This window comes from Eublepharis macularius, chromosome 13 (assembly GCF_028583425.1).
Source record: "Eublepharis macularius isolate TG4126 chromosome 13, MPM_Emac_v1.0, whole genome shotgun sequence".
Lineage (NCBI taxonomy): Eukaryota > Metazoa > Chordata > Lepidosauria > Squamata > Eublepharidae > Eublepharis > Eublepharis macularius.
In genome coordinates, this window is record NC_072802.1 from 46,146,862 (window position 1) to 46,174,235 (window position 27,374).

The 27,374-nt window shown below is 41.0% G+C and overlaps 1 protein-coding gene across 3 annotated transcripts in view; it reads left to right on the forward strand.

Annotated features, from left to right (window-relative positions):
- CABIN1 (calcineurin binding protein 1) overlaps nt 1–27,374 on the forward strand; it is a 94,203-nt gene continuing 66,829 nt past the window's right edge. For 2 of the 3 annotated variants that reach the window (XM_054995928.1, XM_054995930.1), the window contains exons 1-20: nt 1–388; nt 803–895; nt 5,282–5,395; nt 7,608–7,742; nt 8,120–8,300; nt 9,559–9,688; nt 11,054–11,203; nt 12,152–12,429; nt 12,971–13,139; nt 13,554–13,690; nt 15,558–15,775; nt 17,107–17,185; nt 17,802–17,971; nt 18,305–18,454; nt 19,735–19,929; nt 20,597–20,833; nt 21,201–21,363; nt 22,361–22,485; nt 23,736–23,897; nt 24,972–25,178. In XM_054995928.1, the coding sequence (XP_054851903.1) occupies nt 386–388; nt 803–895; nt 5,282–5,395; nt 7,608–7,742; nt 8,120–8,300; nt 9,559–9,688; nt 11,054–11,203; nt 12,152–12,429; nt 12,971–13,139; nt 13,554–13,690; nt 15,558–15,775; nt 17,107–17,185; nt 17,802–17,971; nt 18,305–18,454; nt 19,735–19,929; nt 20,597–20,833; nt 21,201–21,363; nt 22,361–22,485; nt 23,736–23,897; nt 24,972–25,178 (3,096 nt within the window). In that variant the 5' untranslated portion in view covers nt 1–385. The remainder of the gene's footprint in view (nt 389–802; nt 896–5,281; nt 5,396–7,607; nt 7,743–8,119; nt 8,301–9,558; nt 9,689–11,053; nt 11,204–12,151; nt 12,430–12,970; nt 13,140–13,553; nt 13,691–15,557; nt 15,776–17,106; nt 17,186–17,801; nt 17,972–18,304; nt 18,455–19,734; nt 19,930–20,596; nt 20,834–21,200; nt 21,364–22,360; nt 22,486–23,735; nt 23,898–24,971; nt 25,179–27,374) is intronic. The other variant, XM_054995929.1, reaches the window with a different exon arrangement.

A 27,374-nucleotide genomic window follows, 5' to 3' on the forward strand; every position in this document is an offset into this window, starting at 1 on the left:
CCTCCGCAGACGCCCCTTGAGTCGCTCTGGAAGGGATGCGCAGACACGTGAAGCACGTGTGAAACCACCCCTCCCTCTTTCCAGGAGAGCGACGAAGCGGAGGCTTGTCGGGAGGCTCTTTCGCCCTCATGACGCCTCCGCCACGGCGGGGCGCTGAACTAGGCACAGTTGGCGAGGCAGCGAAGCTCGCTTCGAGCCCTGCTGACCGAGGAGCGGCTTCCGCGGCCCAAGCGAGGCTGGTCTGGGGCTACCGGCCGTGGACTTAGCCGTTTCTCTGAGTCCTCTCAGCCGGGCTGGAGGGAGGAGGCTTTTCTCGGCTCTTCTGCTTTGTCTTGCAAGCTCCCGCAGAGACGGCGGTGGACAGCGAGTCCAGATCTCCTCGAAGATGGTGAGGCGTTTTTGGCTGTGATGGACCTCCGGAGGGAGGCCGCCGCGGGTCTCGCTTGCCCCTTCCTTGGCAGGGGGGCACCGTTTCTCTTCTCCCTTGACCCAGGTCAAGCAGGCCCTGCGAGATGGTAGCCGAATATGCCGAGAGGGTTTCTTTTGTCTTCAGTTCCTAATTAAACAAATGTAGGAGACTGAATGTAATCCCTGTAATTAGCCGAGCAGCGTCACCCTTCTTCCTTGGTACCCTGGTGGCCATATTTTCTTCTGGCTCTCTTCTTTAGGCCGATGTCAGAGTGCATTGTTGTGGGTTCCCTTTCCCTCTCCGTGCTCTTGAATGAGGGGTATTTGATGTAAAATAGTGACCAAGATATTTGCTTCAAGAGTTGAAGTAGTTTCTCCCCTCACTTGCCTCTAGATTAGAATCGCAGCACTGAATGCCAGTTCTACTGTTGAAGATGACCATGAAGGAACCTTTAAAAGCCACAAAACTCAGACAAAGGAGGCTCAGGTGAGTAAAGTTCAGTTCCTCACAGTATGGGTAATTGTCATCACTGCCCTCATTCTCGCATTGTCTAACCCCATCATGCTGATTGTTTTTAGCACTGGAGAGACTGTAATGCATGGGTTAAAGTTTTGTCCCCTTATCCTGATTGCATATATCTGAGTCTGGGAACATTATGTTTGGAGTGTCAACTGAAATCTCCACTCTTCCATAAAGCTTGTTGGGTAACTTTGAGCTAGTCATACTTTTTCAGACTAATCTACCTCATGGGGCTGTTGTGAAGGTGAGATGTAAGAGATGAAGAACAATGGATGTTACTATGAGGACTTTGGTGAAAGGGCAGAATATTTTTTAAAATCCCAATTAAAACAAATTGGTGAAAAGATTTGTTAAGTGCCTTCTTGACTACTTTATATATATGAAAAGAAAAGGTGTAAGAACTACCCAAAATCTTTGGTCAGTTGAAACCTTGTTTTGATGCCTTTGTTCAGTTGAGGTAATTTCAGTAAATGCATATAAGCATAAGGTAAAGATTAAAGTAATGACGTTCAACCTATTTGGTGGCCTGCTCACTCCTATAGAACTTTTGGGAAAGACCTTTTGCCAGTATACATGTGTAAAGAGCATATATGTTGAGAGAAGCAGCAGGATGATGAAAGCATGCTGAACCCAGCAATGGAAGGATTTCTTTTTAGCCCAGATAGCTTAGGTGGAGCCAATTCCTGACCTTGTCACTTTCCTGTGTTGGTATCTGATTTCCTGTGACATGATTGCAACCCAGTAGAACCCATACTGTGAGTTAGGTATTATAGGTGGGCCCCAGGCCTGGAAAGGTTGAATACCTCTGCTTTCAAGTGTGTGCCTAAGTTCTGTTAGTTAATAAGGCTGACATTCCAGTCCTCTACCAGAATGCCAGCATATATATTTGCAGCTCCTTTGCAGCATTGATTGAAGTTCTGGTATTACAAAACTTGCAGGATTAAAATGGAATCCTCAGCCCACTTTGAGGGGGGAATGTTGCCTTAAAATCAATAAGATCGAGGATACATGTAAACTGCAGTGTCAAGTGTGCTTGTATGGAAGTTTGTGAAGGCTGTTTCAGATAGCAAATGGTGCAGCATGTGTTCAAATAAAATGGAAATAAATTCATATGTTCAGTTATTAAGTGGACTAATGATAAGAGGGTGATTTATATTCAGACACAAGTGAATATGCCATAGTTTCAGATTAATGTTATCTTGACATGCTTGCACTCATTTTAACTGGGATTGTAAACTTCTTGGGATTTAAGAATGTCTTTTTTGGCTCATGTTCTTTACAGCTTATTGATGGCTTCTCAGAAAAATGAACTCTTTATGATTGTGAGGTTGTGCATTTCATCCTTTGTTTTAGAGAGCTGTAACCAGTCCTAGGGACATTTCTGATATTTTTCTTTTTTCAGAAGCAACAACTTGATTAGCATGGTTTTTCCTGGGCCGTTTTCACACCACTAACTTGCTTCCGTAACGTTGCGAAATGTCGCGCAAAAACACGGAAGATAGCGTCTTCTCGAGAGAGTTTTGTGTGACGTCATGCAAAACTCTTGCAAGAAGATGCTATCTGCCGCATTTTTTGCGCGACATTTCGCAACATTATGGAAGCAGGTTAGTAGTGTGAAAACGGCCCTGGTGCTTGTTAACTTCATTTACATTAGATCCAGCTGAAGAATAAAATAGCTCTTGTCATTTATCAGCATTTCTTTGTCCTTTCCCCCTCTCCTCCTCCAAATAGTCTGCCTCAGCTGATTGATCAGGTCTGCTGTGCACAGGTGTTAGAGTTCCCTGGCATGTAATTCTGGGGACTTTAGTAACAGTGCCAAGGTTGTGCTGTCTGAAGTGTTTTATGTGGCTGTTCTGTCATCTGGGGTCTGTTAGCCCTGAGCTCTATATGTGTAGCAGGACTTACTTGTGATTTGGTGGTTTGTGCAGGGCATGAGACTGGAGGATTTTTATGTGATTCTGTTGTTGTGGACAGATTGTTTCTTGATGGGATTTGTGCTAGTGGTAACGCAAAGCCCCTGCAGGGGTAGAGAACCAGTTAGAATGATTCTTATGCCAGAAAAAGATTGATCCATACATATTTTGGTTAGCTAAGGGGATTTTCCAGCAGATATGGGGGTGGCAGTTGAATCTCTGGAATCAGGAAGGCACCTGGGCAAAAGACACAGCAGCAATCGCACTGGCCTCCTGCTACTTGTAAGAACTGAGAGAAATGAAGTCACTGGGATGTTGGCTACAGTGATGGTAGAGATGGACTTGTAGTACATTTAACACAAGTTAGAACTAACCTTGGAGCCTGTTCTGTGACAGATATGGTGAAGAAGAGGAAACATTTTTCTGTCCTAGTGTGTCTTCATAGTATCCTCCAACAATGCAGTTCTGAACCTGTCATGTCTGTGCCCCAAGGATGAAATAGCAGGTGTCTTGGCAGCACATTGTGTCTGGTTTGCAAAACACTTTGTGGATAAAATCAGTCGTATCCAATCTGACTTGAATTTCACATCAGTTACACAGACTTAAAATTTTACTGAGGTATACCTTTCAATTAGTGCAGTCTGAGGTCATGAACAAAATACTTGGAAGATTTGAAACCCATCACTTGTTTGCTGGATCCATGTCCATGGCTAATAAAACTTGTCAGAAGTGGATTGTCTCAGTGGACGGTGAATATTAACACTACATTAATAAAGGGCTCAGTACCTCTGGCTTTTAAAGGGACAGTGGTAAGTCTATTATCAAAAAAGCCATCTTTAGGTGTTAGACTTATATAACTTCCTGTCATTATCAAATCACATTTTTCAGGTAGCTTTTTAACTTCATGTGTTTCTATATGAGGCTATGTCCTTTTTAGTCTAGCTTCTGTCTTGGATATGGCACTGAAACTACTGATCTCCTAATGAGGAATACATACCTTCTCTGTCCCTGGACAAGCAGGTGGCACACGTGGAAAGCTACACTTTATACCAACTTAGGTTGGTATACCGCTGTACTCGTTCCTGAAGCAGATCTTACCACTGACACACATGCCTTGGTGACATCTAGACTGGACTACGGTAATGCTTTCTGAATGGAAGACACTCCAGAAATTTCACCGAGTTCAGAATGCAGCAGCCAGAATACTGTCAGAGGCATGCCACAATAAATGTGTTAAGCCAGTAACAAGCCGACTGTGCTTTTGGGGTGAATTCCAGGCTGTTTTTTCACAGTAAAACTCTTTATGGTTTGGGTCCATACACTTTTGAGGGACTACTTCCGCTGGAAAATTCCTGCCTATGGTCCACATTGGCTAAGAGGGTTCTGTTGTAGGAGCTCATACGTAGGTGTGCTTACTGGAGACCTATGCAAAGATCTTACCACCTCCCTGCATTGTGGAGCTCCCTTTTCCAGGAGCTTCATTTAGTCTCTACTACTGGCCTTCTGGTGTCACGTACAAAACTTTCTTCTGGAATGTTGAGTAGAATTGATATTATCCCTGTTGGGTTTTTAATCTCTTTTGGTTTTATGTAGGGTTGTCAGCTGTCCAGTATTGTACCGGACAGTCCAGTATTTCCACAGACTGGAAAAAAACTGACAAAATACTGGACATATAAATGTCCAGTATTTTCGCAGCGGCTAGCAGCAGGCAGGGAAAGGGAGCAAATCTGTTGGGGACAACCAGATTCACATAGACTACTCATGGGCCCACCCAGGAGAAGCAGAGAGGAGACAGTCTTGGGCACTGTCTCTGTCCCTCCTTCTTCCCCCTTGTGCTTGCAAGCCAGTCTGCAGCATGCTCCTGCATGCTGGCCACCGGGGAGCATGTGAGTATGCTCCTGAGCACCATCAACGCCATGACCGCATTCAGTGCAGGCAGCTGCTGTGATGCTTACCTCCCTCTCTCATGAGCTAATGGCATGCCTGAGGCAAGTGGAGGCAGGAAGAGTCGCCTATACCAGGGCCAGAAGGCACTGTCCTGCCCCTGCCCTGCTGGTGCTGTGGCTGAACCTGGCTGAGCTGGTGGAGATCAAGAGTAGCAGCATGATCCATGCAGTGTCCTCAGCAGAGCAGAAGGAAGTGCCCACCTGGAGCATCAGCGGGTGAGGTGGAGGCAGGGAACAGGGCACTTGGTCCTTGGCCTTCTTATGCCATGTTTTTTTCTTGCTTGGGGCATGTAGCTCCTGGATCGGCAAGCCATTCTCACTCTCCAGGGCAGTAGTCATGGGCATACAAGAACCACACCTGGCAACCCTACATTTATGTGTATATTTTTATTTTATCTTTTCTTTTATGAGGCACTCCTAAGTTCATGTGTTCAAGAAAGGTGGCATAGAAATTATCAGGACAGATAACTAATAGTGCTGCTCTTGATCTGTAGGAAGCAGAAGCATTTGCTTTGTATCATAAAGCTTTGGATCTTCAGAAGCATGACCTGTTTGAAGAATCTTCCAGAGCTTACCATGAGCTACTTGAGACTCGCCTGCTACGAGAGGTCAGTGAATCAAGTTTATTTTCTTCTAGTGGTTGGCTGGTACATTGTCACTTCACTATTTGTTAGATCCTCAGCTTGTGGAGATCTGTGGCCCTCAGTCTGCCCTGTCAGGGATGTTCTTGATCTGAGTTTCAGGTAGCTGAACGAATGCACTTAAATGAACAACCACTTTCATAGGCCACTAATAACATACCATTTGAGGGAAGATGTTGAGCCACTTGGAAATGCGCAATGGATTATTTTCAGAGTAGAGATGAGAGCCTGGGGGTGGGGTGGGGGGACTGGAATGTTGTGGGGAGGGGTGGTATATTTCCAAAAACTCTTTTTCAGTATTTCCAATGGAAAAAGTGGTCATTTTAATGAAAAGATCAAAATACTCTTTTCTTTGGAACAATTAGTTGAATGCTTTGTAAGACAGTTTTAAAGTAATAGATTTTCTTTGCTCATCAAAATGCTTTATAATAACTGCCTTGCACTGTTGTTATAATCTTTGGTATTTGATGGTAACAGTTCTTGTATGTTGTAGACATGCACAAATTCAGATTCCTTTCTGTTCTGCAATTGGTGAAACTGGTCTGTATTTGGAAATAAACATATCAAATCAAGAAACTAGCAAATGTGTGAAAGAGTAGAAAAGCTTGTTTTAATTCCTGAACATTTCTGAAATTAATCAAGGTACAGTAAAAGTTCAGACTTGTAAGATACAGATCTGTCAGAATCCAATTCTGTAGAGAGAGAAACTAGAGATGATAGCATTTTTAAGAACATATTATTTAAACAACAAGATTCGGATTTCATGTGTCTGGTATTGTCTAGTTACATTTGCTTTGTGTGTTGGAGATAAACTTTTGAACTGTTAAGGAAATATAGGATAGAATTTTTTAAAAAAATATGTTATTTAGGAGTCCAAAGTTCCTATGAGCTATTAGACTTTTGGCAAACACAGATTATTTTTTTTTTAAGAAAGTGAAGCAGTTTGAAACAGTGATTGTTGCTTATGGTATGTCCTTTAACATCAGTCTCACCAGGTGCTTCGTCAGAGTTCCAACTTTGAGAATATATACCTAGTTTGGGGACTATGGAACAAAATGGAGCTTTTATTACTGTTACCAACCTTGCTGCTTTGTGGTTCCCTTTCCTGAAATGCTTAGAAGTTATACATAGTATTCTTTATTATCTTAATGCAGTTTATATTGAATTTTAAAATTTTATTTGTTATTTATAGTCCACCTTTCTCACTGAGACGCAAGGTGGATTACATAGTGTAAAATACGATCAATGACAGGGACATTAATTAAACAATAGGCTGTAGAATGTAGAAATTAGAAAACAAGCATAATTCCAAATACAAAGATTAAACATTGCTGAAACAAAACATAAGTAATTTGACGTGAGATATTGAATGATGTGGAAACTACCCAGTCAGACCATCTCTACAACAGGCAGTATCCAGTAGTATAGTCCACAGTCCCCACTGCTCCACTGGAAGATCTCTCTGAAACACTTCCCACAGCACAGGCCTCTTATCTGAGTGGAAAACTCACTTCTGAATAATTCAGTATTGCAAAGTTTGCAGAAAGCCAAGAGAGAGTGGGAGCTGTTGACCTCTTCAGGCAGGTTATTCCACAAGGTGGGGACCACTACAGAGAAAACATGTGTATGGGCAGCAACTGATTTTGCCCGGTTGCAAGGTGGTATCTGCAGAAAGCCCTATTCAGATGAGTGAATACATGTTTACATGACCCTTTTCTTTTTCACAGCATCTGAACCTGGAATGACTGTCCCTTCTCTTTTCAGAAGATGAGTTTGGTTTAATGTACTTCTATTTTCTGATGAAGTTGACCATCAGAGCTTGCTTACTGAGTTTTCTGATCTCCCAGGGTTTTTAACGCGTTTCTAAACTCCTAGTTTCTCTGTAGTAAGGATTTACTCATTGCATCAGATGAGGATACTAGACCATAGAAGTTTATGTTAGAATAAAATTTATCACAAGAATTCTATTTATTTTAACAACTAAAGAAAGGCATCCCCCCCAAGTTGATATTTGGGAGGGGGGGGGGTGAGCCATTTGTGGTTCACTGAGATGGTATGCCTGCTTTGCTTTCTGAAGTCATTCTGGTTCAGATGGCCTGGAGTGATTTCGTATTATGCATGTCACAATCTGGTAAGTTGTTGTTATTAATTATTAATATACTATTTTTCCACTTTTTAGGCAGTGCCGTCTGGTGATGAGAGAGAGGGATTAAAGCATCCTGGCCTGATGCTGAAATACTCTACTTATAAAAACTTGGCTCAGCTGGCAGCACAGCGAGATGACTTGGAGACAGCTATGGAATTCTACTTGGAGGTACAGTGTGTGTGTTATACAAGGGCTGGTACTTCCATTTTGTGCTTATGTGGCCATCTTTCAAAAGTGGGGGAATATATCCTGCTTTCCTTGCTGCTGTTATGGTTTCCATTCTGAGCTGGTGAGCTGGCCACAGCTCACCTCACTAGCTCCCATGAAGCTTGTCTTTCAGCAGCAGTACAGCCAGCAGAATTATGAAATTCTTGCAAAGAGTAGGCAAGAACTTAAGTGTGTGTTTGTCTTATGTTTTAAGCCTTCTTGGCAGACTAAAAGCTCCTGATAATTGTGAACTGGAATCTTATCACCTCAGTTGTGATGACTTTTTGCTGTAGTTGGTACAATCTTAGTGTGCATGCATGACATTTTGTGTTTTCCAGGCTGTCATGCTGGACTCCACTGATGTCAACCTGTGGTACAAAATTGGTCATGTAGCTCTCAGGCTAATGCGCCTGCCCCTGGCACGACATGCTTTTGAAGAAGGTCTCATGTGTAATCCAGATCATTGGCCTTGCTTAGATAATCTTATCACTATCCTCTACACTCTCAGCGATTATACAAGTAAGATATGTCTTTTTTTTGTATGATTTTTGTAAATGATAATTTTGTCACTGCTTATCAGTTCCTTAAAATTAACTTTGCCTGAAATTTTAAAGATAGATTTAGGATGTCTTGGATTGGAGGAATACTACCCAAGGACACAACCTTGATGAAATTTATTATTTTTGTTATTTATAGTCCTGCCTTTCTCACTAGGACTAAAGGTTGATTACACAGAACAAGTTAATACAATCAACATGATTGGACATGCAATAAACAATGCAATAGTATTTGTATAGTAGAAATCTGAAACCAACTAGAAATCTGAAAACATCCCTGAAGCAAACCATAAATATTAACATGACACATTAAACAATGCAAAAATTTCATTGTAGAATCCTATTTATAGCAACAATCCAGATTCATTTTTTGAATGTCTAGCAGATAATCCAGTAAATTATTATTGATATCCTGAATTCTTTTTGGATTAGGTTTTGGTATGTGGGAGCAGAATCTTGGAGTGGGGTGCTGTGGAAAGCAGGACCATGCAAATTAGGCAACTTCATCACTCCCTGTGGGAGGAGTCCCACCCATTTCCTATCCAACCTGCTCTGCACTAGCAGGATTTAGTATAAGATTTTAAATGGTAATGGAAAGAAAGCCAGTGAAGTAGTAGCTTTATTGCATCAGATAATATTCTGATGCTCTAAGCAAGCTACTGAACTATTTGGTATGCTTATTTTGGCAACAGTATTCAAGCATCGATCCAATAAAATTGAATGTTCTTTAAAAGAGAGGGGACAGGAAATGTTTTAACTGTGTTGTGAATCATATCGCATCATTGGTCTGCTCAAATAAATGACCACCTCCCAAATAGGGCAGCAGAAACTTTCAAAAAGATGTAGGAAGTATTTTTAGAACGGGAAATACAAAGACAATAGAGAACACCATTAACCTATAAGCCAACTATCTGGAAGGCAAGTTTATCTGTCATTTTGAGACTTGTTTCTTTTTGTCATTCTTTTCTTTTTAAATCCTTAGAAATGTTAATGTTTAGCTAGACACACACACTCTTATCTGTCTTATTGAACTTTTTATTGTAAAGGCATTGGTCATTTTCATTAGGGTAATACAAAAATTATCACCTTAGTCTTTATAGCTTGTTTAATTGGCCCTCTTATTTATCAGGCTGACTCCGTGCTGTTGTGTATGTAAAGAACTAGGGGAAAAGAATATAGAATGAATGAACTAGGTTCCTTACTTCTGTTTCTGTCCTCAGCATGCTTGTATTTTATCTGCAAAGCACTGGAAAGAGACTGCCAGTACAGCAAAGGACTTGTTATTAAGGAGAAGATTTTCGAGGAGCAGCCGTGCCTCAGGAAGGACTCGCTAAGGATGTTCCTTAAAGGGTGAATTTCTTCCCGAGTCCTTGCATCCATCCCTTTTATTCTGAAGTTGACTTAGCATGCTGAGGAAGGCAAATTTGGGTCTGCTTTTGCAGGTGTTTTCTAACGTATTTAGGACCGCTTGTTGTCCCAGAGATTTTGTTGTCTACGCAGAAGAATTAAATTTCGATTAACTTTCTTTGTATTCTGTTTGACTTCAGTAATAGTTAATGCTAACTAGGTATCTAATGTTGCAGGTTACCCTTTTATTTGACAAAACCAATTATTTGTAGCAGAAATCTCATAATCTTGTTCTTAGGTTTGGATTATTTCCTATGTACTGTTCCTCTAGACACTTGTTAATAGATAACAAATATTGCTGAGTTCATGAACATAGATCAGCTGTTAATTAAAAATCATCCTATCTGAAGAAATGAGCTGTGACTCCTGAAAGCTCAAACCCTACCACAAATTTTGTTAGTCTTATAGGTGCTACTAGACTCTTGATCTTTTCTTTTGCTACAGACAGACAGACTAACATGGCATCCTATCTTGATATATCATCTTGAATATGTTGTGAGGAAGTAAATCCTTTAGCATCTCACTGGGCTTTTTAATTGTTATCTGTAGTCTGCCTTTCTCACTGAAACTGAAGGCAGATTATGTACTGGTAAGTCAATATTATCAACAGCTGGGATATTCAACAAACAATGCAATAGGGTATTTATGTCTATAATGGTCCCAGGGTTTAAAGAGATATTTTATTAAAGTCCAGAGATGGTCCTGATGTTTTTCTTTGAATAGCAGAGTCTTGTACAACATCAAGATGCTTTTTGAAAGATTTACCATGATGCTTGTAAAGTTCTATTTCAAGGAATATTTTTAGTTTTGTTTATATTCTACCTTTCTTTTATCATGAAGTTCAAGACAGAGTACATAGTTTTCCTAGATTGGTGAGCGCAATAAGAGAAAAAAATACCCTTAATTGTAGGACTGGAAGAGATAGAATGTCATCTGGTGCATATTCCTGCATTAAGACAGGCCGATCTGTCACAAGCAGTATACAATAATAAATCAGGTCTCTCTGTATCAAGTGACTTTAGATATTGAAAACAAGCACATATTCATGCCTGTCTTCAAACCTGTGAGAGTTGTTTAAACTTTTTTTCTGATGGAATATACACAGCATCTTCCTTGAAAGGACTGTTTGTTTGTTAGTTCCTGCCTGTTCCTGTATTTGAAGTGCAAAGTTTCCTGCTTTGATATACAATGTCCAGAGTAGCTGCTCTTAAAATGTCGACATGTCACAAGAAGTTTAATTTAATGTTAAAGAATTTGTCTGGTTTAAAAGTAATAATAAAATATTTGTTTTTCCCCTAAATTTTTTAGTGACCTGTCAATCCATGACGTCAATGTGAGCACATCTGAAGCAAGAACAATAATTGAGGAAGCACTGGAGCTGCGCAGGAAAAGGCAGGCTTTGATGGCACGGAAGAGAGAGCCGGATCTGAAACTTATCCAGCCAATTTCTGTTTTCACGTATGTGTGGCGCATTTTCTCCTAGTTGGAAAGTTCTGAATGTGATATAAATTTGGATACTACCCAAATTCTCATTGTGTTACCCTGTTATGGATCAGCTCTGTGTTCTTTTCCTCTCATAAGTGTGCATAGTAGTATCTCACTTACCTGGAGTTGCTGGGAGCTAATTCTGTTCAGTGGCCTGTTTTGAAGTGAAATTAACGGGAACTGTAAGAACGTCCCTGTTTCTGTTTCTTTGAACTGGACTGCCAGTAGCTGATGTTATACTAGTACCACATCAAGGTAGCTAGTTAAGAACAATTTTCTGGACAGAGTTTTAGCAGTATTATTACAGTTTACATTACATTAGTAGCTTACATTATTAAGGCTTTAATCTGCTGGTTTTAGCTGCATCTAAATGTTGCTGCTTTTAGAAACTGAGTATTGATTTTAATGGTCATTGGTGTGTAGAAATTTGTGCAAGCTACTTTTGACACCTTGCAGAAATGATATCATACTAAAATTTAAAACAGGATGGTATCTGGGTTTAAAGCACCTGGGAAGCTCTGGTTCCAGAAATATTTCTCTCCCACTTCTGTGTCCATTAGCCATGTATTTGGACTGGACAAGTGGATAATAAAAGGCTTAAGAAGTTTACTCCCAAACTATCAAGTCTTGTGGTTTGAGAGACTGACTGAAATATTTCCAAATGAATGAAATATCTGCCTGGTTTGGGCCCGGTGTGGAGGATGGTTCCAGTAGCTTCAGTCATTTGATCTGACAGAGAACTGTTTTACCCTTACTCTTGCATCTGGCTCCATAACGGTTTAACAGATGAGAGAGGAGTGTGTTGAGTTGTCCATCTGTCTGTCCGTCCATTTTCATTTTATCTTTCCTCTGAAGAGGTCAGGGTGATGTACAAGTTCTCCCAAGTTGAGCTTGCAGTGGTTAGCATGTGCTTTCTTGTAGGTGGAAATGTCTTGGGGAGAGTTTGATGGCGATGTATCAACACATGACAACTTGTGAACCACCTCAGCCCAGTCTGGGCAAAAGAATTGACCTCTTGGAGTATCAGGATCTGGACAAGCACTTGGCTGTTCCTACAACTTCCGCTCTTGTTAGTGTCATCCAGCCCAACCCAGTGAACACTAACCCTGTGCCGTCTGTGACTGAACCACTGCTAACATACACACCTGTGACGCCTACCTTTCCCAGTCCAAATGTTTTGGAATCAGTAAATTCTGCAGGTGAGGAAGATTTGTCATTTGTTACATGAGTATTCATCCCTTGCTCAGCACTGAAGTGTACTTTGAATAGCTGTCTCCATTGCCCTAGTTTGCACCAAAATACTTGCATCAGAGTTGCACTCTGCTGCCTTGCATAAGCAAAAGAACAAAGTTGATTCTGAGCGTGAGCCCTTAAACCAGAGCGTGTTGATCGATATTGGTTGCTGCTCCAGGACTTTTAGAGAAATAGTCTGTTGCTTATATAGTGAGACCTTTCAAGAGAAGGCATTTCCAATGGGAATATTGTTCATTCAGTGCTGCTGCCAGGCAGTACTTGTGAAGGTGGTAGCCTCTGACTAGCCTTGTACCTGGCTGAGAATTTGAACTTTCCCAGCCCACCTGTCTCCAACCCCCAGACTATAATGATGATGCTACCAAAATTGAAGCTAAAAAGGTAGAGTCTTGTTCCTGTAAACAAAGTGCAAGCACTGCAAAACGTCCTGATAAAGTATTGTCTCTAACTAGGACATGATTTGATGTTTAGAAATTCTCTGACTCTTAGGTGATGCCTCTGCAAGTGACAAATCAAAGAAAGGAGTGAAACGGAAAAGAATCACTGAAGACAGTGGTGAGACAGCAAAGAGACGATCTGCTAGAGTGCGGAATACCAAGTGCAAAAAGGAAGAGAAAGTTGATTTCCAGGAATTGCTGGTGAAGTTCCTTCCTTCACGGTATAGCAGCCTGTTCCTTAATAATAATCTGTTGTGCTACTTTGAGTAGGAAAGAAAAGCTTCTGTTGTTCTAGTTGCATCCAGGTGTAGGTTTGATGTGCACACCATGCTCTTTTTATGAGCTAAAATACCATGCATAAGCACCTTTACTGTTTTGAATTTGGTTGCCTGGCCATGATCCTTAGCTTTTCCTTTACTAAGAAAAAAAACTAGTAACGTAAATCAACAATACTTAGGAAGTTACAAGATACTCACATTCTCATCCATGCTGATTGAAACTATGTTAAAATATATCTAGCCTTTCAGGTTGTAGGGTTTTATGTAAATTGGTTACCATAGATGGATAGATTTAGCTGTCTTCATCATAAGGGCTCAGCAGAGGTTGGAGTACTAACATTGTGCCTTTCCTTTTAGCCTAAGGAAGCTTGATCCAGAAGAAGAGGACGGTGCTTTCAACAACTATGAGGTCCAGTGTGAGGCTAAGGAAGAGAGCTTCCTGCCTGTTGGTTCTAATAGAACGTTGTTTGACTTGACCTCGTGCATGGAATCTGGTGGGTGCTTCTGTGTGCAAGTGAAGTAACTCCCTAACCAACTTAGCTACATGTTAAATAAGATGTAGCTTGAACAATTTGGTTTCTTTCTTGATTGAGGAAGCAGTCGGTACTGAAATGTACCAGGGGTTTTTGTAATAAAGCCTGGGGATGGGGTGTGCTGTTGTTGTGTCAGAGTACATGCTCCATTGATCATGCTTATGTGTATTAGTTGGTGCAGCCTGAGAATGTGGAGATACTTACCATGTACTTGATCCTTGCCCATCCTGACTAATGAAATCTGACAGAGAGGACTGGCCCAATAAATAGGGCTGATTCTTCAGAGCCTCTTTAGCAAAAGAGTTGGTGCTTTTGGCCCTATATGAGAGAGGTGGTAAGGCCACTTCTGGGGAAACAAAAAAACCCACTGTTCTGAATATCAAAACAACTATTGACCTTTTTCAAATTTACCTTTCCTGGGCAATGAGAGTTATGGCTCTTCAGCTCCAGATGTTTCTAAATGACACTGATTTTATTTAGATAACTTTCTATCCAGCTTCTGACCTGAGTATGGGACTCAAACTGCCTTGTCTGTCCTCCTTGAAGATCTATAGCTGTCAGCTAATGCTGAGTCCCTGCTGGTTCTCCTGGACCTCTCAGAAACTTTCAGTACCATTGACTATGGTATTTTTCTAAGCTGCCTGGCTGGAATCACTTTGTGAGCTCTCTCTTTCCATGATTGTATTCTTTTCATGCATGAAGGTTATGCTAGGAAACAACTGCTCTGCATCTCTGCCTAATAAGTACATGAAACTGTTGGGAGAAGTAACCTGGAGATTTGGAGTGGTGTTACCAGTACTCTAGTGATACTGTTTGCAAATCAAAACTTAATCCGGACAAGCCAGATGTGCTATAGAATGGGAGAGTAAAGCTGATATAGGAATAGGCATATAGTGTGTTCTAGATTGGGTTGTTCTGTTCCTTGAAGGATGTGATTTGCAGTCTCGAGAGGGTTCTGGATACGTCTTTTATGAGTTTAGGCTGTTTTGCTAGCTGCAACCATTTCTAGAGAAGACAACTCCTGGCCAATATTGTATATCTCTTGGTGACATCAAGTTTAGACTACTAGAGTGTGATGTATATGGGGCTGCCTCTGAAGGTGGTCCAGACACTAGGACTAAATCAAAATGCAGTGGCTAGGATGTTGACAGGATCCATTGAATACATAACACTAGTGCTTAACCAACTGCACTAGTTTCCATTTTATTTCCAGGTTTAATTCAAAGTGATGTCTTTGACTTTTAAAGCCCTAAGATGTATGGAACCAAAATACTTCAAGGACAGCCTCCACCCATATGAACTTGTACAGGACTTGTTGTTGGGCAGTAGCATGCTGTTCCAAGAGCTAGTACTTGCTTAGGCTGCGTTGGCAGGCACATGTGACAGGGTTTTTTAAAAAAACATTTTGCCTTTGTGTTGAATTTTTTGTTCTTGGAAGCACAACTGTTGTCTCTTTTGGTGTAATTTAAAGATTGACCTTTGAAAGAAGATGATATACCTTGTTTTGTGCTGAGACCTTATGAGATGGCTTTGAGGATTTTAGATTACAGTTACGCTATTGTTTCCAAGTGGATTGTTTTTATTGTTTGTTTTTTTGTTTTTAGTCTGATTTGTGTTTATATTTTTATTGATCTTATGGCATTGTAGGCTTCATTGCTTTTTCTTATGATAATCTGTGTTGGGTGATCAGAGATGCAGAAAGGCAAGAGGATATAGGGATCTAAGTAAAGGGATCATTGCACAGATTGTTGCCTATATGCACTGGGGAGAGGTAAGGGGCTTTAGTTAATTTTTTTGGATGCGGTACTGATTCTTGTTTTTCTTCCAGAAAAGCAGGATGTCCATAAATTCCTCTTGGCTAACTTGAACAACGGAGGCATTCTTGAACTGATGATGAGGTATCTGAAAGCAATCAGCCAGAAGTTCCTAGTGAAATGGCCACTTGGGTTATCTGAGGTTGTCTTGAATATCTATAACAACTGGAGAAAGCACAGCAGTAGCCTACCCAATCCGCTGCTAAGGGACTGTAGCAACCGACATATCCGAGTAAGAAAATGTCTCTTAACTGTGAGAGTTGTTACTTACAAAATAATATGTGGCTCAGGTCTCCTTTCTCCTGTGTCAGCTTGAGGCATGACTCCTCCAGTCAAGGTTTTTGAATCTTCAGAGCATGCCTTTCTTCTGCACGATTTACAGCATAGTGCAACATCACTGAAGTTAATAGGGTCTGATGGATAGAGAGTTAGAGCTGGGGAATCTTGATTCCCTTCCCCATGAGTCCTTGTGCGCCCTCTCCTGTTAATCATTATTAAGATGCCTTACAGATGTATTAATAAATTATTACCACATGCCTCAATAGTAGATAATTTAAGTGAGCTGTTTTCTTGCACTTTTTTTATTCCAACTTTGAAATATTTTTTAAAACTGATAATTTCCCTGTAATATGATCCCTTCCCTGAATCTTAAATTGTAAGTTTGAGACAAATAAACTCTCAGCATTCATTTTGTTGTATTTCTCTTCTTCTTGCAGTGTTGTGCTAGTAGAATGTTTACTGTCATAATTAAGTTAAATAATTCTTTGTGTTCACATTTCTTTTAAATAGTTCCAAATTGTGACCTATCATATCTAATTACAACTAGAAGAATTTCAGTTCCAGTTAGCTTTTTAGTTCTGTTCAGCACCTGACACCAATAATAATGTGCATGAGAACATTTACTTAATTATGTATTTAACTTCATTTATAGGCCACAGTTCTTGTTGAGACTGAAGGTGTAGCACAATTTAAAATAATTCAATAAAAATGATATACTTGCAACAAACAGTGCAATAAAACAGTATCATATATTCATCAAACAGTATAAACAAAATAACTATATTACAAAACTAGAAAATAATGTAATACTGCATAATATCTACAAGATGTATGTTAAATCTGTCTTTACATCTGACTTAACAGTATTTAGTCACTTGACCCTATGCGCACTGTCTCCTTCCTGTTGCATTTTCCTGTCTTTTCATGATTAAGAGCTACTCCATCATTGGAGCAAAGTTCTTGAGGGTTAGCTCACTCATTTGTTCCAAAGGTAAGGCTGTGCTAGCTTCTATTGAGTTTGCCCTTCCCAGTTGAGGGAGCATCCTGCTCCCACCCCCATGTTCCACTACTGTCTGCTCTACAATGACAGGTCATTGTTGCTGAATGAAGGCTCATCTCTTTATGATTTTTATTTTAATAAGCTTCATAAATGGTATGACTTCACATTACAAGGGAAGAAGCCATTGTTCTCTAGCTGGAAGAACAAATTAACAGTTAGAAAGGCTTCCCGTAGAAGTCCCCCTGATACTCTGTTTTCTTTCCTGCTTTGTCTTCTCTCTATAGGATATGATGCTAATGAGTCTGTGCTGCATGGAGCTGCAGCTTGATCAATGGTTGCTGACTAAAGGGAAGAGCTCAGCAGGTGAGAGTTGGAATTTAGTAAGTGTGCCAAGAAGCCACATAATGAAATGTCTACTCTTCCAGGAAATGCCCTGCAATTTCCTGTAATGAGATGTGTTTCATTACAGGTAGTATATCTCTTGGGAGTCTGGGAGGTGTCATATCTCAGTGGTAGATAATGCATAATATTCATAAAGCCCACAACATCTCAAATTAAAACAATGTTGACCAGTAGGACTGGGAAAGACCTCAGCCTGCAATGCTGGAGAACCACCCTCAGCTAAAGTAGGCAGCACTAGAACAGCATAAAGCAGCTTTGTATGTTCCTATATGCTGACTTACCCATGCTTTTGGCTTTCAGTAGAAAACAGAAGAGCAAGATTCGAATCTGGTCACACCTTAAAGACCAACTAGTTTTCCAGTATATGATCTTTTGAGAGTCAGAGCTCCCTTTGCCAGATACAAACAGAGTTTCTTTTGGCTTTTAACTTAAATATATGGTTTTATAGGATAATAATGCCTCATTCTCACAGTTGTGTGTCTCTCTGATGGATGAGTGGTGTCTTTTGGTAGAATTTATTAAATGTTATGCTGAGACATAAAAAGAAAAATATTTTTGTTTCTCTGGAATGGTTCAGCTGCAGGTTCTGGAAATGGCAAATTTGGCCTCGACTTCCCAGGTACCCATTTCTTGGGGGATTTGCTGCAGCTTTCTTTTGCCTCCTCGCAGCGAGACCTCTTTGAGGAGGGTTGGCTGGAGTTTGTGGTTCGAGTGTACTGGTTGAAAGCTCGACTTCTGGCCCTTCAGGTTTGTATTTTAACATCAGCCAATAGACCTTTTCCATTAATTTGAAATCCTCACAAGGTAGTCATTGGGAAGGAGAAACTCTGGGTGTCACACTTAGCTGTTTTGAATAAATTCTTGGTAATTTCTACAGTGCCAACCATTCTGAGGCATTGTATGTGTCCCTGATATTTGGGTCTGGTTGGGCGTGCATTTAGGCCTCCAGCCCTTTCCTGTGAAAAATGAAGATGATGATTAAAGCATGAACACAGATTTCTTGCTAAAGGCAAGTTAGGTTGTGATTATTGAAGAACTTAGGCCAACTGTTGGCTGAAGTCTTCCTGGTTACTTCTCCAGGGCGACATGGAGCAGGCCTTAGAGAACTATGATGTCTGCACTGAAATGCTCCAGAGCTCTGCTGCTGTTCAAACCAAAGGCAACAACGAACGAAGTGTCGTCATCAGATTGCCAAATCTCCATGTTGATTCTGTGGTTTCTTTGGAAGAGGTAAATCTGTTGATGGTTACTGTTAACTAGATTTGTCTTATAAGAGGAGTTCTGAGCTTCATTGAGGTGGCAGACTCAAAATCTGAATAAAGAATTCATTAAAACATTGTGATTTGAAGTTAGATTTTAAAAAGCAAAATGAAACTCATAATACTGAACTCTTGACTGCAACCTTGCTGACTTCTCTCCATTGCTAGTATAGATAACATATGGTTTAATATCAGATAAAGAGCAACAAAGATGTTTGTACAAGAATGCTCAGGAGGAATCTGCTGTGCGATACAAAAAAAGTCTTCCAAAATTGTCCTCTGAGGGCCAAGCTACAAGTAACGAATGACACTTGAATGGCACGTAGTGATCGAGTGGAGCGCAAGTGAACAGGGAGGAATACATGTGAGTCTGTTCACTTGCCGTTCAAGTGTCATTTGTCACTTGTAGCTTGGCCCTGAAAATGACCCTTCCCTTCCCTCTCCTCTACATAATGCATTGCAGCACCCTTCTTGCATTTTTACTTTCTTTTCAGTATGACTTTATCTCTTGAAATAATTAAGACAAAATAAGAAATCAGATGCCTGAAAGAACACACCTAGAGCTTCAAACCCATACAATACTTTGAATTAAATTTGAGAAATGTATTGTTATCAAAATAAATTGAGATTTTTTTAAAAAAAAATTGAGCAGGTAGCTCCCTATTCACAGCCATTTTTTTTTTCAGGAAATGAAATACTTCTTGTCTTAAGAAAATGTCTAGGGTATGTTTTTATGCTAGCTTTGATATAGAAAAGATAATGCTATAACTTTCCATGTTTTTTTTTCCTGGAGGAAAATCTTACATCTGTACACATCCCATTCTCGGTAATTTAAGATAAGGATAGCTTTATGATGAGAATGTGATGTATGGACAGATATAGTACAGTATTATAAAACATAGTGACAACGATCCAGCTAAAATGGTGGCTTTTTCAGGTGATGCGTGATTCATTTTCCTGATAATTATTTCCACTGGTATTTGAGGTATAAGCAGAAAAACAAAAAGGGGCACCATAGGGAAGGGGGCAGGAAGAGTCGGGAGAAGTTTCAGAAGACTTTTTTTTAATACATGATCAATGCACAAGCATTTTTGTATAAGAAATGCTTTAGATGCACTTTGAGGTTGTCCTGTGTTTTACACTAGATTTAATTCATCATGGTTTCTGTGTCCTGCAGTTAGTTTTGTTCATAAGAAATGATCCTTCCCAAAGAGGAATCGCTGCTTACAGTATGCTCTGTATATCTTGCAGATTGATAAAAAGTTGAAGTCTCTGGAGAGGTGTCAGTCTCTGGAGGAGATCCAGCGCTTGTGTGAGGCTGGGGATTACACAGCTGTGGTGCACCTACTTCGCCCAACATTATGCTTCAGTGGATATGGCCGGACGAAACATTTGGAATTTGTGATCTCCATCCCAGAAAGGCCTGCTCAACTGCTTCTGCTGCAGGTTCCCTCCATCCCACCCCCAATTTAATAGCTGTTGGCAGATGGCAGTGAAGTTGGACAATCCAAGGTTGAATCTATTGCTAGTTTAGACAGCTGAAAGCAGGGATGGTCGACTTGTTTGGCTCTGAGTTAGGAAGCAGTTCCTAACAGGATAATGAGCATGTTCATTAACATCCCCATAAGATCTTGATAGTATCTTTCTGTGCAGCTGGGAAGCATCAACTTAGGCATTTCACTGTTGCAGTGGTGAAATAAAGCCACGACAGCTTTGGGCATTCAGAAGCAGCTGAAATGGAGTGGGAGTAAGTGTTCAAAAGGGAGAGATGAGTGTTCTCCTGAGGATGCTATGTTTATATTGATCACAGTTCTAGAAATCTGGAGAGACAGCTGGTAAAGACACTCAGCGGTTTCTTTTGAAATGGCCTATTTCAGCTCACCTGTTAAGGCATCACTTGCTGTATATTACCGGCAGTGCAAAATGGAGTTTCCCGCACCATTTGTCTCCTACCATTCTGCATGCCATTCTTTATTTTCTAATTTACAGACTTCTCAATAGCTTGTGTACCATAAAAATACTATGTACAGGTGTTATTAAGTACAGATTTTTCTGTTTCCTCCTATAAGGAATGTACAACAAATGACTTTATATTCTCCTTAATGTGTCTTAGGATTCCTTGCTAAAACTGAAGGACTACAGGCAGTGCTTTGAATGTTCAGAAGTTGCCTTGAATGAGGCTTTCCAGCAGATGATTAACATGACGGCAGCATCTGCAAAGGAAGAGTGGGTGGCTACCGTCACACAGCTGCTCATTGGGATTGATAGTGCCCTGTCCTCGGACAGCAGCAGCCTAAATGATGCTTCTATGACGCCAAGCCTCATTCGACTGACTAACAACCTCATCCAGGTATTACTCACAGAGCCAAGTGGTTCTGCAGCTTGGACGTGTCTTGGTGATCTTCTGATTTCTTGACACCATTTTCTGATTTATGATTTAAAGTTCTGTGCCACAGGTGAGATACATAATTTAATTTAATTCAGCTCAATAGTGGCTGCTGTTCACTGATGGCAGAATGGCTACATGTTTTCTGTTGCTCCAGTGAGCACATAATTACTTGCCTCTTTGTGAGCTTTACTGTTAGGTTAATGGTAGAGCAATCAGATATAGCCAGCTTTAATGCTTGTTGAACTCAGCTCTTAATTGCTGTAGACAAGCTGTCATCAGCAGTTGTGTTTTGCATTTGTGTGATTTATAGTGTTCAATTCTTTAACAGATAATAGATTGCAGCATGGCTGTCCAAGAGGAGCCCAAAGAACCATTTGTGTCTTCAGTGCTCCCTTGGATTATTCTTCATAGGATCATTCAACATGAAGAGGACAATTTCCGGTCCCTTTGCTGTCAACAAGAGGAACAGATACAAAATCAAAATGATGAAGGTGGGAACTGAATTTTTATTTCATAGTTTGCATATTGTAATCTTTCCACTGTAGTGCATTTGTGAAGGTAATGGCAAGAAATTGGATCTGAGCAGGTTGAGGGGTAGGTCAGAGAAGAAATGTAAACCTGAACTGTCGCTGCTTACGTGCTACTTAGACATAGCAAAACAGAACGGGAGTACCTGGTGTTTCAGTATAATTTGTGGGGCCACCAGTCTTAATTTCTTCTCTTCAGACATTTATTCTGTGAACATGTCTCTTTGCCAAAGCAGGGTCAAATGATGGTTGGGTGGAGCTCAAATCGGTGATTAGGTTGGTTTCAAACTAAATTGACAATTCCACTGATCCTCACCCCTTTCTGCTGCAACCCCCCTCATGTTATTTCTCAAAGTCTTCTAGAAGCATTTTCTGGTGATCAGTGTGAGGACTGTCAATCCCTTAGGGGCCTCACTTTGCTACCCTGTGTTGTAGGTTTCAGGCACAACACCCTGCACAGAGGGTGGCCACCTTAGGTCCGTTCTTGCTCTTAAAAGACCAGTTAAAGCAGTGATACTTAGGAGACACGTGTCTTTTTGACATGCCACCTATGGCTCTTCTGAGCACTGTTTCCCATGACACCCTTCTCATATGCCAGGAAAGCGGGCAGTTTCTTCTGCCTGCCTTTTATCTCATTTAGCTTAATGCTCACAGCTAAAGTAGTTGCCACTGGCTCTTAGTGGAAGTGAGATGTTCCTTCTGGTGCATCCCTGGCCACATCTGTCCTTTGAACAGAACTACCCGCCTGCTGGTGGACAGAGACAAGATCACTCCACTGATGGGCAAACAAGTAGGTAAATTCACAGATAGGCTAAGTTCTCTCTCCTGTATGTTCTGAATGACTGTGCAAGCATAATATGTATCAAGAGCCCTTACAAAACATGTAGAACATTTCAAACAGTGTAAACTATGCTTGCCTCTTCTGGGAATGCCAGAATGATTACTTGGTTCTTTTTGTTAGCAGTGGTGCAAACTCTTGACACTCCAATGCTGCCCTCTTCCTTAATGCTACTGAATACGGCTCATGAATATCTTGGGAGGAGATCCTGGTGCTGTAACTCAAATGGAGCCCTTCTTAAGTTCTATGTGAGTAGTAATGTTTGAAATGTCTCTATCTGGAGAGCCAGTTTGGTGTAGTGGTTAAGAGCATGGGACTCTAATTTGGAGAGCCGGGTTTGATTCCCCACTCCTCCACGAAGCCAGCTGGGTGACCTTGGGCGAGTCACAGTTCTCTGGAGCTCTCTCAGCCCCACCCACCTCACAGGGTGATTGTTGTGGAGTAATAATAACACTTTGTAAACCGCTCTGAGTGGGCATTAAGTTGTCCTGAAGGGCAGTATATAAATCAAATGTTATTATTATTGTTATTATTTTGCTGCTCATTGCCCACCCCACCTCCTGCCATGATATAAAGTTTTATAAAAGTGTCAGTGATGTGGAGGGAAATGTAGACACTTTTCTGTCCTTCAGGCCACAATACTAGAATTCAGAGTCAAACACTGAAGTTGATTGGTAATAGAAAGTCCTTCCCACAGTAAACTTATGGAATTCACTAATGCAAGATGTGGTGAAGTCTATAAAAGAGATAAAACTAATGCCTGAGGAGCAGATCTGCCAGCAGCTGTGATAGCTGGATGGAACCCCCATCTTTAGAGGCAATATACATTAGAATTTCAGATGCTGGGAGAGTCATTGCTTTCATGGCCTGCCTGTAAGTTTGCAGAGGCAGCTGTTGAACACAAAGCATTGGATTAGATTCTTAGCCGAGCCAGGCTGCTGTTCTGGCTTTTGTCTTAGTTTTCCTGGCTTCAATATTACTACAATGTGGTAAATGACTGAAGCTGCTGTTTTGCTTCCTCAAGGACAGTATGACTTTAATCAAGATGCATTCCAATATTAAGGGTGCTGCTCTAGAGAAACCTACCTGTGTGCATCTAGGCATTTGGAGTCATCTTGAAAACTTTCCACAGGTGGCAGGTCAAAGAAGCAGACATGACACTGAGTTGAATAGATATTTGTGAAATATCTTTCTAGACTTCTTTCATTGTACAAAGTTTCCCCCCAGCTATTTGCTGCTGATTTGCCCCAAGAATGTGAGTTAGGAAGTCAGTTGGGAAGAGAACTCCCTATTGCAGTTATAGCCCCATTGGGAAGGCTCCTTCTCACTGGAACCCTGAGATATCTTCTCTTAGCAAAATACAGCACACCACCTTATGAGCAGAAGGAATATCAGAAGGCACACGGCAATATACAATTTATATTGAAACAAATTCAGATAATTTACAGAAGTTTAACATGGCAATTCCTTTAATTGATGGGCGTGATTATTGTTCCAGGTACGAGTTCTGCAAAAAGAGCTTTTAGCCTCTACTTCTGAAGACACCCATCCTTACAAAGAGGAGCTGGAAACTGCCTTAGAACAGTGCTTCTATTGCTTATACAGTTTCCCAAGCAAAAAAAGCAAAGCACGGTACTTGGAAGAACATTCCACACAGCAGGTAAGTTTACCTAAACCCACCTTTAGTGAAATGGGACACTCATGGACAGGCAGGGATAGTTCCAAGGATCTGAGAGCTGATTGCCACATGGCCCTTGCTTGACTGGACCAAGTTCCATCTAATCTAGCATCCTGTTTCCAATAGTGGCTAGCCACAAGCTTCCAGGAATCCCACAGACAGGATGTGAATGCAAGAGTTCTTTTTAAAAAATTTTTTTTATTGATAATACTTATTCTCCATACAATGATTAAATAGAATTTGTACAATGTAAAATACAACTAACAAATTACAAAATTCCAAACTTTTAAAATTCCGTTTCAAAATTACAACATTCCAAAAATTTCAAACTGTCAGACTTTCATAATTACAAAATTGAATGCAAGAGTTCTCCCCTGTTTTACATCTTTATATATACATTCACCCTTATATTTCCTGGAAAGGGCTTAATCAATATCTTCTTATGGCGTCTTGGGCCATAAGAGCTTTAATTTTTAAGTGCCTAGCATATCACAAGGTACACAAATGGTGAAAAACAAGCTGCGCACAAAAGATTTCTAGAGACATCACTGGCAGTAGCACTGGAGAAGTAGCTCTGTCTGTCAAAGACCTTGGAAGAGCTGCTTTGAATAGAGAACAGTGAGCTAGGTGGGCCAATGTATAGGACAGCTTCATGTATTCTCTTACTATAGAGAGCAACTCTAATCACCCAATCAGAAGAATAGGCAGTAGATAAACTCACAGTAGGGTCTCTGTAGCATCCCCAGCCTCATGCACGGAATCCGGGGAATAGCCACATAGAAAGGATCTCCATGTAGGACTGTAGCACAGCCGAAGTGTTGCAGCTCGGTGGTAGAGCCCTTGCTTTGCATGCAGTAGTTCCCCAAGTTCAAGCTTCAGGAAAGGGATCTCTGGTAGCCTGTGAAAAGACCTTTCTCTGCCTAAGAGCTTGCAGAGCTGCTACCAGTTAGAGTAGGCAGCATGGGATTAGATGGACCAGTGTTCTGACTTGGTAAAGGGCATAACATGCTTCTTTGGTAAAATGGAATATGTACTTTTTTCATTCCCTCTTTCAAGGTGGACCTGATGTGGGAAGATGCCTTATTCATGTTTGAATATTTTAAGCCTAAGACTCTTCCTGAGTTTGATAGCTACAAAACCAGCACAGTTTCTGCTGACCTGGCCAACCTTCTGAAGAAGATGGCAACCATTGTTCCTCAGACGGACAAGCCTATGCTGAGACTAGAGGAAGTGTCAAGCTACATTGAAGGAATTCTGAGCAAGGTACAAGGATCTTGCTGCTGGGAAAGACCAAAAGAGATGTGCTGGAGGTCATATCCTCCCTCCTTGGAAGCCCTTACTCCTAATCTAAGGGTTGCAGAGGTTACTTAGAGGCAAAGGAAGGACCCTTGTTGTGTGCTGGGAGAATGCTTTTTTTCTTGGTTTTCCAGAGTTTGGAACAAGTTCTAGCTCCAAGTCCTGTCATGTTAAAGCCCGGGTCAGCCCACCAGTGCTAAAGTGGCAGGCTTGGGATAAATAACCTGTGAGAAGGCATTGTTCATCTTCGTTCTTCTGTGTGGTCCCACATGGCACTGCGCATGCACAGGCCGGCCAATGGAGAATTCTTTAATGCTTCTTAGAGCCTGTTAGGGGCCGTTGCTCTTGTATCCCATAGCAGCTGCTTCCCACCAAAACGGTCATGTGATGGAGAGCAATGGCCTCTTTCCTCAGTTCTCTTTTAGCCACCGTGAGAGAAGAACCTCGCTCGTGAGCGCCGTTAATTTTTAACATTGATCAGTGCCTAGGACCGAACCTGCTTTTTGGGCTAAATTTGGCAAAATTTCAGGCACATGAGGTACATGAGGATGTCCTCTAACCTGACATCCATTTCCTACTAAGTTTTCTTGTTCTCTTTGACTTGTTTTCAGGAGATCACTGTGCCTGTATTCTATGAAGCTCGCAATACAGGACACAGGAAACATATAATGCATTCACTACAGTTCAAAAGAGCCTTGTCGTTTTTGTTTTAATTAGGACAAGGGTGTTTTTCATTCAGATCTGCATCTGTTTGTGTGGTTTTTGAGCCCAATCAAAGGCAAATGGATGTCAGTCCAGCCCATTGATACATATGGTGGGGTCTATCATCCAGTTGGCATACCAACATACTACTCAAGGCCCCTTTATCTGGGGATTTCACTTTACTGGATTTCTGGTTACCTCCTCACTGGTTTTCTGTGAGAGGTACTTTTATTTCATATTTATAAGGCAGTTTTTTAATTATCGTTGAGTGCCTTCGGTGAGCATTGCACTTTAGACTTCAGTTGCAAGTAGCATGTGGCAGCCTTGCATTCCTTGTTAAAAAAAAAGAAGGGAATCTGCAAGATCGCTGACTGGTCATAGTCAGACACTTCTGTCTGGCATTATACTGTAGAGGTTCACATCGCATAGAATGCGGCGATAGAGCAGTATTGCAATCTTTGTTTAAAAGAAAGAAAGTAAAATGGAGAGTAAACACTATGCAATTTTAAGTCGTTGCAAGTTCTTATATCTTTATTGGCATATCTCCCACTTTGCCTGTACATTTGCAAACTTTTTAAATATGAAGTTGTTACGTATTATGATTAAGTTTTATATTATTAAATGATTGATTGGGAGAGATTCATCCCACTTCCTTGTGAGTGTGTAGCTTGGTACTCTCCCATGTGGGACTGCACAGAAGATGAAAACAGAGTTGCACTTACCTGTAACTGCTGTTTGTCGAGTTCTTCTGTGCAGGCATACATACCCTCCCTCCTGCCCCTCTATGAACTCTCTGGTGAAGTCCAGTTGTGAGTGAGTCGCAGCAGCTTAGGAGAGCTGAGGGAAGGGGCCGTTGATCTCTGTTAGGTCACATGACCGTTTGGGCAGGAAGCGGTTGCTATGTGATATGAGAGCAACAACCCCTAACAGGGTCTAAGGAGCATTAAAGAATTCTCCATTGGCAGTCCTGTGCATGCGTAGTCTCATGTGCACCTGCACAGAAGAACTCAATGAACAGAAGTTACAGGTAAGTGCAACCCTGTTTTGTTGAAGCATAAAATAGTAACAGCCAGAGGACAATCATGGAGAAAGGCCTTATGTGTCACATTGAAATTGCAGAGCATACTTACTTTGAAACTGTTGGGTTCTTCTCTGGTCAAGAAAGGTACCCTGTGTCCAGTTGTTTGTGGATGCCAGTTGTTGTCCTGCCTAGTCTCTTCCCATGGGAAGAGCAGCATAGCTCTAGGTGGGTCTTGGAATGCCAAACTTCTCAGCAGGAGGCCAGATCTTGCAACTGTTTCCATACCTCCTGCTCCCAATAATAGACAGGGAACCAGTCCACCCAGAATTCTGTCAATGGATATTTTATTTATTTATTTAACAAAATTTATATCCAGCTTTTATGACCTCATAAGGGCCACCTTATGAAACATATCATTAAAACAGTTAAAACCAGAGCTT